Source organism: Aspergillus versicolor (assembly GCF_001890125.1).
Source record: "Aspergillus versicolor CBS 583.65 unplaced genomic scaffold ASPVEscaffold_1, whole genome shotgun sequence".
NCBI lineage: Eukaryota > Fungi > Ascomycota > Eurotiomycetes > Eurotiales > Aspergillaceae > Aspergillus > Aspergillus versicolor.
In genome coordinates, this window is record NW_024467524.1 from 1,170,297 (window position 1) to 1,181,492 (window position 11,196).

The window sequence follows — 11,196 nt, forward strand, 5'->3', positions numbered from 1 at the left end:
ATCTGTTTCATGTGGCCCATAGCACATTTTATTCTAGCTATGTCAGATCGAGCCCCTTGAGGCCCCCCTCTGCCCTCCATGTTTCAATTTGCCTTACGTAGCTCGCGATACCCTCTCCCCACATTGCCATCCGAGCTGCTTTCTTTAATGCTTCCACGCTCTTTGGTTGAGCAAGCATCCCATCCCCGTTAAAATAACCTGGCGTACAGCCAGCTAGTCCTCGGAGAGCCGCCGCTCGCGAGACAACCTGCATGGCCCAGTCCTCCTCAGCCTTTCCTGTTGGTTCTATAACCACCTTAGCCTTTGCGCCCTCTACGCCCTCTATGGCCTTGGCGAGAATATAGGCAACATGAATGGCACTCTGATCCAAGCTATATGTCTGGTTAGCGCATGTCCCAGCCTGGGACATTCCGGGAAAGAAGAGGTTAGGCAAATCCCGAGTCATCACTCCATGCAACGTTGCCAGACCATTTGCCCATTTGTCATCCATTGTTTGGCCGTGCCGGCCGATGACAGATATATTAGCGCGTGATCCGGGACTGGCTCGGGTGGTAATGACAGAGAAGCCGGTGCTGAAAATGACAGCGTCGTATTCATAGTGGGTGTTATTTGCTACAATCCCACTCGGTGTAAAGCGACTTATTCCTTTACCGCGGATGTCAACCAGCTTAACGTTCATCTGGTTGAATGAGGATAGGTAGTCGTCATGGAAACATGGCCGCTTACACCATCCGGGATACCAAGGAGCCAGAAGGCCGGCAGATGTTGAGTCCTTAACGGTATCATTGACGCGGGCTCGTATCTCTTGCTGCCGTACTTGGTCCACCCCCTGCATCTGTTCAACATAGTCGGGGTTGAGGCTCTGCTGTGATCCTATAACGAGACTGAAAGAAGGCATCTTTGTCCACCCGTCAGCTACCATGTCGACTGGTGGAGGTGGTTGTTCATTGCAGGTGAAAGCATTGAAGTTCTCCATCCTTCTTCTCTGCCACCCCTGGGGCTCGGACTGGATTTTGTCTTTCCACCATAGCGGGTCTGTACGGCCATTTCCGCGTTTATCAATAGACGAGGGCGTGCGCTGGAACACATGAAGTTCCTTACAATACTTTGCGAGATGAGGAACTATTTGCACCGCACTAGCTCCAGTGCCAATAATTGCAACCTTTTTATCCCGTAGTCTGGCCAATTCCGGGTTCTGTGGTGTCCCGCCTGTGAAATCATAATCCCACCGAGCAGTATGAAAAAGCTTGCCACTATATTCGGATATACCTGGGAATGCGGGTATTTTGGGGCTCGCAAACACCCCCTGGGCGATTATAGCAAAGTCGGCAGTGAGGCGGACGTTTGTTTGATCGTTCTCTGACCCCCCTCTTACAGTCGTTGCAGACACCCTCCAAAGTCGGTTGCCCTCGTCCCATAACAGCTCTTGCACGGTTGTCCTGAACAAAGCTCTCTCAGCAAGGCCCCATTTACCAGCTATGCGCTCAGTATGACTTCTGATCTCATCCCCCGATGCGTATTTATCGCGAGGCATATAACCGGTTTCTTCGAGAAGTGGCATGTAGATGTAACTTTCAGTATCGCACATAATGCCTGGATACCGGTTCCAGTACCAGGTCCCTCCGAACCCAGCGGCTTTATCAACGAGGACTATATCAGTTGCGCCAACAGCTCCTGTTTCAATGAGGCGCACGGCAAAGAGAAGGCCAGCATGTCCGGCGCCGATTATGAGCACCTTGTGGTGGGCATCCTTGATCAGTCTCGCTGCTGAGGCCGTGGGCGGTGCCACTGAACGGATCCAAGGGTCTTGTGCAAAAGTCTCAAACCCTTCATTGATATCGATTTCAACATTTCCCATCACATCTCGTGACCTGAGCTGAATCTCACGCTCCGAGTCATACTTTTTCTCGATGTCGATCGAAGCCTCCGGGATACAATCCTTGCAAGGCAAGTTTGTCGTTGCATTGTCGTGGGGGCATATTGTTGAAGATATGGCCATTGTTGCTGGAATCTGAATTCACTGGGCGCTTATATAGCTCAGTTAACCTCCCCTCAAATGTGCGCCTTTGGTGGTGGACTGACCTGGATGATACATGCGGTTAGACTTGTCCAACTTGATATTCATCATGGGCGGGGTGGAATGCAACCCCCTCACATTGTTGCCCACTGCACCATCTCTTCCTCTTTAGGCCGTGTATCCTGGCAGATGGCAGCCACACGGTAGGCCCTTGCGTATGCCTTACCCCACATTTGCTACGCAGGGAGACCATTTTCGCGGCCAGCGTTGAGATACTTCTGTCCTTCCACCTTGACAAATCAAGGAGAAAGTAAAGATATTGGATCTGTTGGCAAAAAGATTAGCCCAGTTGGTCATGTTATCCCCACGGAATTGCATATGTTTGTCAAAGAGTCCAGCCTTGTCTGGAAAAGCATCGCTGAAACTGAATGCGTCACCCTCCCAATTATGCATCTCATGAAAGGGCAGCTTGGAACAACCGGCTGGATCCGCATATGTACAAACGTGGTGTATTAAGAGCAGCTACCTCTGTACCTAATACAGCTGGTTTAAGATTGATACATGCCCATGATTTATTGTAACCAGTGTTGGGAATTTGATATCGGTGACACATTACCGAAATGATTACCTGCGTCACCTAGTCATGACTTACGAAAGGGGGGTTATCTCCCCTTACATGTCACTCTGCTCGATAGTATCAGGTGAGGGGTTGAATCCTGCAGCTTCACGACCTTGCGCATCTCCTTTCCCACTTGTTAGTCGAGTAAAGGGAAACATGTTCTCGACACCGACATTCACAATTCAAGAGATCCCACCGCTCTTGATACAGCAGCAACCGAGGTAATGGGTCCTATCCACCAGGTACATCTAGCGGACAGGGAAAGGGGGTTGTCCATTCATGCTGAAAGTGTCGCGGAATTCGTTCTCTACCTTGTATCATCTCAGAGCCAAGGGATCAATGGTGCTGTAAGAATAGAGAGCGGTATTTGATTGCCGATACTACTCACACGCTTGGCTTTGTATAGCGGTGGGAATATACGCGAGTACTTGGTCATCATGGTCGACAACACTCCCCGGTGGCTCAAAGGGGAGACACTCTGAGCGTATATGGGTGAGTTATATGCATCTATATATGTCTAATCTGACTCTTACTCTGACTCTGATGTATAACACAGCCATCGTCCGTCAGCAACGCAAGAAACGCGGCGAGAGCAACTGCGTCGTCTACAGGCTTCACACAGATACCGAATTCTTTGATTTCTTCAAAATCGATTCCGCATCCAAGATACAGACCCATCTACTTTATCAAAGTGTTCCTTGCTAACAATAATAGCTGTCTACTCTCTATAATAAAGAAACCTCACGGTTTTGGTTCTACCCGTTTGGGCAGGGCAAAGACCCGGAAGCTGCACTTGTTACACAGCCCGAAGAGTCGCGTGAAGGGTACAAGAGGCTCTTTTGGAATGCAGCAACCCAAAGCTGGAGAGTTTATATAAACTACACAGAAGATGTCGTCACGCTTTTTGAGAATATCCTGGATGATGGAGTAAAGGATTGTTACGGCATCTCATTTACCTAACCATGACCAAGATCCAAATACTTCATGATCCGGCCATGGACACTTGAGAAACTATACCTCCACCAAGCAGCGCTTCGCCTTGGGCGACAGGAGGAAATGCAACATCATATCCATATCTCCATCACACATGCCCTCACGCAGAGACATTCTCGCCGTCGGAAAAGAGCGGAAGAAGAACGCTGTTGCAAGGCGCAATTCCATCCGGGCGAGGTGCAATCCAACGCAGTCTGTTCGTTAGCAACAGCACAGCAAAAGAAGGGTCAGGACTTACTGCGTGATCCAGCTCCGAATGGCATAAAAGCGTCTTTCATTGCCTTGGTTGGGGACTCCCACCGGGATGGGTCGAAACTGTGATTTCTCAGCTTTGTTACAGTAGTTTTATAGGAGATCTTACCTTTCTGGATGTTCGAATACCTCCGAGTCTCTCTGCAGCGAGTACAGCTGTGTAGTCACCGTTGCACCACCCGGGAGCCAGTGTCCAGCCAAAGTGCTGCCTTTCTCTGGCACAACTCGAGGCAGTCCAGATGGGACGACAGGGTATAGACGCAGGGCTTCGTTGATGACCTGGTTCATATAAGGCAGATCTCGTAGATGCTCATCGGAAAGGCCATCCTTGATCCCCTCTTCAATCTCAAGCGTTTTCACCAAGGCATCCAGCTCTGTGACTAGTCTCTCCTGGATCTCGCTATTCTTCAAAACAGACCAGATGAGATACACCAGCGTATTCGCAGTCGTGTCACTCCCCGCAACAATAAACGACTGCGCATCATTCCTAATCTCCCGATCACTGAAGCACTCCCCCTCGCCTTCCTTGACCTTACTCGCCGCATACAGCTTCGTAAAAAGCGTCGGCTTCGGCTGATCCGGATTCATCGCCAGATGCGACTTGTACCGATCGATAGACTGCATCGCATAATCCAAAATACGGTCCGTACTCACCACAACCTCCTTAAAGATCGACAGGGGAAGAAAAGTAGCAACCTTCATCGTAACCGGAAACGTAGCCCTAATCCCGCCAATCTTCGCCACCGTCTCCAAATCCGCTATATACTGGTTCTTCTTCCCAACCTCCAGCATCCGGAACGAATCCCCAAAACTCAACTCGCCGATGATGTCCGTCGCCATGAAGAAGATCCACTTGTAGATGTCCGCCACCCCGCGCGGGGAGAGGGCCTCCTCGCGGATCCGCGACATGGCGAGCTGGACCCGGCTTTTCACGAGCGGCTCGACGGTGCGCAGGTTTGCTTCTGAAAGAGGCGAGGAGAGAAGACGTCTATGCCGTCGGTGGTACTCCGGGTCCGTGGTGGAGAAGATACTCTCGCCATCTTTGCGGGTGAGGAGGCGGTACCACGGGGATTTGAGAAAGGGGCTTGCGATGCGGTGGATTTCGCGCGCGGCGGGGATGGAGGATATATCCACCACGTCTGGGGCGATGCGGACGATATGACCTGATAGTTAGTTAGTAGATAATCCATCTCTGGATTTGGCTTTCGGTACCGTATTTCTGGTGCAGGGCGTGCACGTAGCGGGGGCGCTGGCCGATAACAGTGTAGTATTTGAGAACCAGGTCGGTCCATTTTGTGATTTGGGGACCAGGGACGGAGGAGAGAGGGTTCTTGCTGACGCGGTGGGCGAGCTGGATCTGTCAGTTTCTATTTATATCAAGATACTAATTGCAGGCGTACCGTGAGGAAGTATACACCCCCCAGGACGAGCAGGAAGGAGGGCAAATTGCCCACAATGAAGCTGAACTGCATATTGCGATGCGCTTGGCGATGCACTTGGAATAGAACGGTGGGTCTAACGTCTAGCGGGTCTACAGTGGCTTTTTAATAAATCGCGAAACTCGCCGGAGTCTGTACGACCGCGAGTTGTGATGTCAAAGATGTCCGCATCGGGAAGTCCTCTAACAACCCTCGAGGTAACATTGCAACCTAACCTGAGTCTAATCTAAGTCTAATTCCTCTCCACTGCTACATGACAGTCTTTGATCCGCAGGTCCATTAGCTTGTCCGAGTACGGTTCCTCGGACAATACCTTCTGGAGCTCCTCCACCGCGCGCTCCATCTGCTTGTTTCGAGACGACATCGGAACAGGCCCCTTTACAGCAGCAAGCGCTTTCTCGTGCTCCCAGATAATCTTCTTCGCAGTGAGCACCCTGTCCCAAAAGGCACTACTCTGTTCCAAATACCACGTCTCGTTCACGGGGACCTCCCACGCCTCGGGCGTCTGCTCGACAATATCCAACCATTTCGCCATATGCGCCCACCGCTGGTCCCCAAGTCCCGGGAAATGGACCAGTAAATTCCCCCTATCCCCTTCATAGGCATGTGCCCATTCGTACGTGTTTATCCACGTCCTCGGTAGATACAGCACGCTATTCTTGAGCGCGGGCTGCGCCACGACCTTCTCCATGGCTGTCTGGTCGACCTGCACACCGAGCGCGACTTTGGGATTGTAGACCGGGTAGCCAAGTGTTTTTATCAGAATGTCCACTGTCTTCTGGTGCACTCTCAGGAAGAATATCCCTGTGTTTAATCCTTTGTGGTCTTTTGTCGCGATGATGTGGATATCCTCGACCTCGAATGGCGGCAGGAAGATCTCCAGCGGTATCGCTGGGTTTATAACAACTGTGTCGGCGTCAACCCACCTAAGAAATTAGCATCCTTCCCCCCAACGCATATCAGCTAACAGTAAAGGAGAAAGGGAGCATACATAAACCACTCCACCCGTTCCGCCACAGGCTTCGCCAACTCCTCAATCACCAACGAAAGCAAATAACTGGGTTTATTCCAGTACCCGACCGCGATATCATTCTGGAGAACGTCCATGCCATACCCCCAGCGCTCTGCATGGCGGCGATGGCTCTGCAGCGCCCGTTCGTAGAGGGTATTCCGGTTCCCGTATAGCATGGACACTTTGGTTATCCGTCGGGTGTTGCTCGCGGGGACGGTCAGGCTGCGGAGTGTCTCGCGCCAGGATTCATTCTCGTCTTTGGATGGGGTGTTTAGCCAGATGAGGCTGAGGAGGGCTGAGAAGGCGAGGAGGGCGAGGATGAGGCGTTTGGAGCGAGAGTGGGTGTGTGCGATCATGGTGTGCTGCGTCACGGCTCACGGCTCCTGCTCGCGAGTATCGATTCTAGGTATACATTACACGGTGATTTAGAGATGAATAGAATCAAGAATTAAAGAGAGCGTGGCGGCTGTCAGGAATTGTTGGGTCAGGGGTGGTTGGTTGGTTAGGGCTATGGCCACGTCCGGTTGCGGAAGTCGATGCCACGTTGGTGTCAGTTCGATACAACCTCACCTCTCAACAGGCCATCTGTGATAAGAACGTTCGATTCGGTCTAGACCGATGTGGCGTTTGTTTGTTCGTCATCATAATCTTTTTCATTTTTCGAGTCGCCTACCTGGTAGACCGTAACAAGCCCAATACCGGGCAATAAGATAGGAAATGAGTAATGTGTAGACAAATACATCAAATAAATGTTCATATTAAACTGCGAATACGACTTGTTATTAAACATATTGTATAACAATCTGATCGAAAAGGGAAAGCTCACTATCCCACCAAATGCATGCCCTGAATACTTCGATCTCGTTCAAGATCGTCCAGCAAACCCTCAAGTCTCCTCCTCATCTCCTCACACAGTCCCTCATGTCTTCCAGGCGACGAAGACACAGACACAGATCCAGATCCAGATCCCGGAATTGAAATATACCCCATCGCCTCCACCAACCTCCCCAGGCAGATTCTCGCCCGCTTAACCTCTTCGACGAAAACCCTCCGGCACAGCGCCATCTGCTCCACGGCATCCATCTCAAACGCGCCATACCGGGACCAGCCCATCCCCATGCCCATGGTATCGTATATCTCCATCCTATGTCTAAAGTCCGCATACCCAAGCCCAAACAGGAGTATAATCTTATCCAGCGCCACCGAGAAGAGCAGGTGTTCCTCGTTGTAGGTATGCGTGAAGCCAGGGCTATCAGCAATCTGGAGAAGAGTCGAGAGGTATCTCTGGCTGGCGACGAGGATGGAATCCAGCGTTGGTGTTGTGGATATAGACATGGGCATTGACATGGACATGGACATGGATACGGTTTCCGACATCGCGCTGGGGGACTTGCACTGCGAGAACTGGATGGTGTGATCGATGCTGTGCAGGAGGCTGAGATAGACAGTGTAATGTGCGGAGGGAGGTATTGTGTTTATTGGGGATGGGTATGCCTTTGTGATGTTACTCTTTTCCTCTGGTAGAGATGTAGATATGGTGGCGGAGGGAGGTATGGGTTCGTCGTGCGCGTTGATCTCCCAGTCAGGACTCAGCAGGCCTGGATCGCCCAGCTGGTCGAGTTCTGCTGTCCAGCATAGACCGTTTAGGTTGGGTTGGTCTTCTTGGCTTGGGGGTGCAGGATAGCCGGGTGGTGAATGGTAGGTCGCTTCAGTCGCGAGCGGAAGACCGGTCGAATACTCCTGTGGAAACGGATAACAAGTCGCAGAGACGGGTATATTATGTCGTCCGTAAGTCCCAGCACTCTCATACACCCGAGTTGTCGTGAGAAGCGTAGGGGACATCATCGGGGTCGTCATCGAGGAGGACGAGCTTGAGATGGGCGCAGACGTAGCAGTAACGCGGTTTGCTTTGCTCCGTTTTCCGGGGACTTTACCGATTCGCGAGATGGAAAAGGCACATTTAAGTCGGAGGTTTGAGCAGCGCTGACAGCCTGTCTTCTCGCCAGAGCAGCGAACCTGGCACTATATCAGATACACCGGTAGGATAGACGTGGTGGGAACATACCTTGGCCGCGTGGCATTCATTGCAGGCCGATCTCAGTTTAGGCGGTCTTTTTGAGTTCGTATGTCTTCTGGTTCTCAGTTTACTGCTATAAAAGGGGGAATGGTACCTACGAGGCTGGGTCCATGGCGTCGTTGAGTTAGACGGTATGTCGTGGGGAAGCAAAGGTCGCTCAATATTAGAGGCATCGAGGCATCACTCGTCCACGCATATAGGAATAGGCTTACATCTGCCTCATGCATAGATTGGAGGCAAGTGAAGGCTGCGCTGCATTCTACATACAATGAGCCAGGTATATTCTGTCAGCACAGAAGCCATCAGTCGTTGACGCACACGCCCACCTCTACCGGGGTTAGGATTAGCCAGACACATTCCGAAAAGGACTGCGCCAGTCTGAGCCCTCTTCTTGTGCAGCAACTGGACCCTCGACTTGCAGGTGGAGTGGGTGGTTGGATGGACTGGTTCTGCTGCGACGCCATCTTGCGGTCCTCTCGATCGCCGCTGTAGGATCCTCATCGTAATCTTGTCTTACACTTTACTGATCGAAGACAGAGTCCGTGCACTGGCAGTCACTAGCATTCCAAGGGAGCAGCGAGGGTCCTTCCTTCGTGTTGGTTGTTATCCTGCTCGCCATGATTAGGGAATCGATATGGGCATCTGTACAGGACCAGCTGAATATTGAAATACGGCCTTCAACTTGATCAGAATACATCAGAATCATGATACTCGTCTTAGCAGGCACTCGCATTAGAATACCAACGATAGGACATCGAGACTACCCACCGCAAGCCACTCAGCTCCCCATCGACAAATAGCGCACCATATCCGAAGGCGATAGAGAGCGAATCGTCCTACCAGAAGACTGATTTCAAACATGGCCCACAATTCCCTCGCAGAGGGATTCCCCTCACCATGGAAATGAAGGCAGATGGAGATCTGATAGGCCATGCTCACAACTATTGGTATCCCTTTCGCTGAAACTGATGGATGTGCACACGCACGCACAGACATCCTTCTAGCCTAAACCTTCCTTGATTCCATATCGCGTCCTCTGTCTGCCGTGCAACCCAGGAGACGATGTCCCCGGGGCTGGAAGCCAAAGCCGTGATCACGGGCAGAGGTCCATCCGGTAATGCCCGGGGGGTGCTCTGACTGGGGCTTGGGATTGTTCTGGATTTGGGATTAAGGAGTGGAGAGCATGGGACTTTTGCCTGAGCAGTGGCAATGCCCCTCCTGTGCAACTTTCAGACAGGAATAACACCTGGTGCATAGCTGAGACTGGCCCAGTATGGCCTCTTACTTGACCATCTGGGCAGGTGTTGGGTTGTTTGGCTTGGAGTTTAAGTGAAGAGTGTTGAGGTCTGGATAATGAAGGCCTGCAGTTTAAAACAGAGACGATAAATATTCCAGGTTTGGCATTGGTTCTGTCGAAAGCTGTTATTTATGTTCTGAAGACTCAGGTAGCCCAATTCTGGAACATACATCCGCATACATTGTCACTACTGTAGCCCAGTTGAGGACTCGCCCGTCCTTTGCACCCAGCTGCAGGAATTATTGATGGCGAACCAAATCGGTCTTTACCGGTGAGATCCATTGGGCATCATTTACACCTCATCCTTCTTTCTCAAGGGAGGACCGTATTCTCGATGGGAATTTGGCTAGTTGAGATGGCTGGCTAGCTGGCGTGAAGCAACTAGCCCTGGCACATCACACGTGTGACAGATTCCCAGATCACAATATCACCGTCTCTTATTTCCTTCAAGCTGTTGAATCGAAGCGTCGAGAACCAGCCAGGATCATTAAACTATGTGAGCAGCAGGGGAAACGGAACGGGTCTGTCTCTCTGTCTGGGCATCGAGCAGAGTCGGCCAACGTCCGCCATCCATAAAGCGTCTTTATCTAGTAGGCCACAATCAAGCCTTAAACACCGAGCCAGTGAGGTCTTGGGCGGAGATGGAGATATCCATTGCGAACGTCAAAGCGCGTCCGATAAGTAACCATTGGCAGCAACAACGGCAACAGTTCCATTCCCTCTCCCACCCCGCTTTCTTCATGCAGTGGAAGATCTATCGTCGTTATCTGAGCGTCTGGTCTGCAGACCACTGAGATATGCTTCACTGTAGGCGGCACTGCTGCTCATGTGTACTCACAAACACTGTATCTGGGTACGGGCCGTGCTTCTGACCAGAGTCTATGGGATGCTGCTGCCAGAATCGGCATTCTAACGGATCGTCTCAATTGAGCCATTTATCTAATATAGATAACCCCCAGCCCAGTGCCGTCGAACTGAACTGTGTACCTTTTGTATAATCCAATCAGAGACACCGACCAGGGTTCGCCAGCTCACGTGATGGCATACTGATCAGGAAGGGAAGAAGTAATAGTATACTATATATCATATTCAATTCGCTATAGTATTCCTTTTCATATTCACATGCCCGACAATCTCGTGCAACAGCAGCTTCTCCTCCACAGACAGGATTCGAGAAAGTCTGTCGGAAACAAGCCGGCTGCCCTGGTAATATGGTGTAAGGTTTCTCTGCTGTTGTCATAGCGCTGGCTGCGGCGTAGTAGATCCATTGGCTGACAACATCCGTGTTCTCTGACAGAGCTTTGGATATCTGGTAAATCAGGTTTTGCTGTTATCTATACCAGCGCAGGAACTTACTTCCTTTTGGCTCAGACTGCCTCCTTAATATATATACACGATCGGGTGGGTAACCTACTAATCTACTAGTAGCCCTTTATAAAATTAGTAGGCTCTATACTTGCCAACATCACATGTATCGCCAACGCATCTTG

General features: G+C 51.0%; 4 protein-coding genes across 4 annotated transcripts; 1 reads left to right on the forward strand and 3 right to left on the reverse strand.

The window, feature by feature from the left end:
* Window positions 1-14: 14 nt before the first annotated feature.
* On the reverse strand, window positions 15-2,146 carry ASPVEDRAFT_224565 (flavin-containing monooxygenase). The gene is made up of 2 exons (XM_040809488.1): window positions 2,083-2,146; window positions 15-2,027 (listed from the first exon to the last, which is right to left on the reverse strand). Exon 2 carries the CDS (start codon window positions 1,997-1,999, stop codon window positions 38-40), a length of 1,962 nt encoding a protein of 653 aa, XP_040661980.1. The 5' UTR covers window positions 2,000-2,027; window positions 2,083-2,146; the 3' UTR covers window positions 15-37.
* An 863-nt stretch (window positions 2,147-3,009) lies between these two features.
* Window positions 3,010-3,596, forward strand: ASPVEDRAFT_35585 (uncharacterized protein; the record flags this gene model as incomplete). Its single annotated transcript, XM_040811025.1, has 3 exons — window positions 3,010-3,128; window positions 3,193-3,329; window positions 3,351-3,596. The coding sequence occupies exons 1-3, from the start codon at window positions 3,125-3,127 to the stop codon at window positions 3,594-3,596; spliced, it is 387 nt and encodes a 128-aa protein (XP_040661981.1). The 5' UTR covers window positions 3,010-3,124.
* Window positions 3,597-3,729: 133 nt separating this feature from the next.
* Window positions 3,730-6,688, reverse strand: ASPVEDRAFT_120096 (uncharacterized protein; the record flags this gene model as incomplete). Its single annotated transcript, XM_040805768.1, has 6 exons — window positions 3,730-3,862; window positions 3,991-5,044; window positions 5,094-5,232; window positions 5,282-5,403; window positions 5,579-6,246; window positions 6,312-6,688. The coding sequence occupies 6 exons, from the start codon at window positions 6,686-6,688 to the stop codon at window positions 3,730-3,732; spliced, it is 2,493 nt and encodes an 830-aa protein (XP_040661982.1).
* A 469-nt stretch (window positions 6,689-7,157) lies between these two features.
* On the reverse strand, window positions 7,158-8,537 carry ASPVEDRAFT_145737 (Zn(II)2Cys6 transcription factor domain-containing protein; the record flags this gene model as incomplete). The annotated part of the gene is made up of 3 exons (XM_040808067.1): window positions 8,508-8,537; window positions 8,398-8,461; window positions 7,158-8,348 (listed from the first exon to the last, which is right to left on the reverse strand). The coding sequence occupies exons 1-3, from the start codon at window positions 8,519-8,521 to the stop codon at window positions 7,158-7,160; spliced, it is 1,269 nt and encodes a 422-aa protein (XP_040661983.1). The 5' UTR covers window positions 8,522-8,537.
* Between the last annotated feature and the right edge of the window lie 2,659 nt (window positions 8,538-11,196).

Coding starts and splice junctions, on each gene's coding strand:
- ASPVEDRAFT_224565 (XM_040809488.1), bottom strand. CDS start 1,999: ATGGCCATATCTTCAACAATATGCCCCCACGACAATGCAACGACAAAC.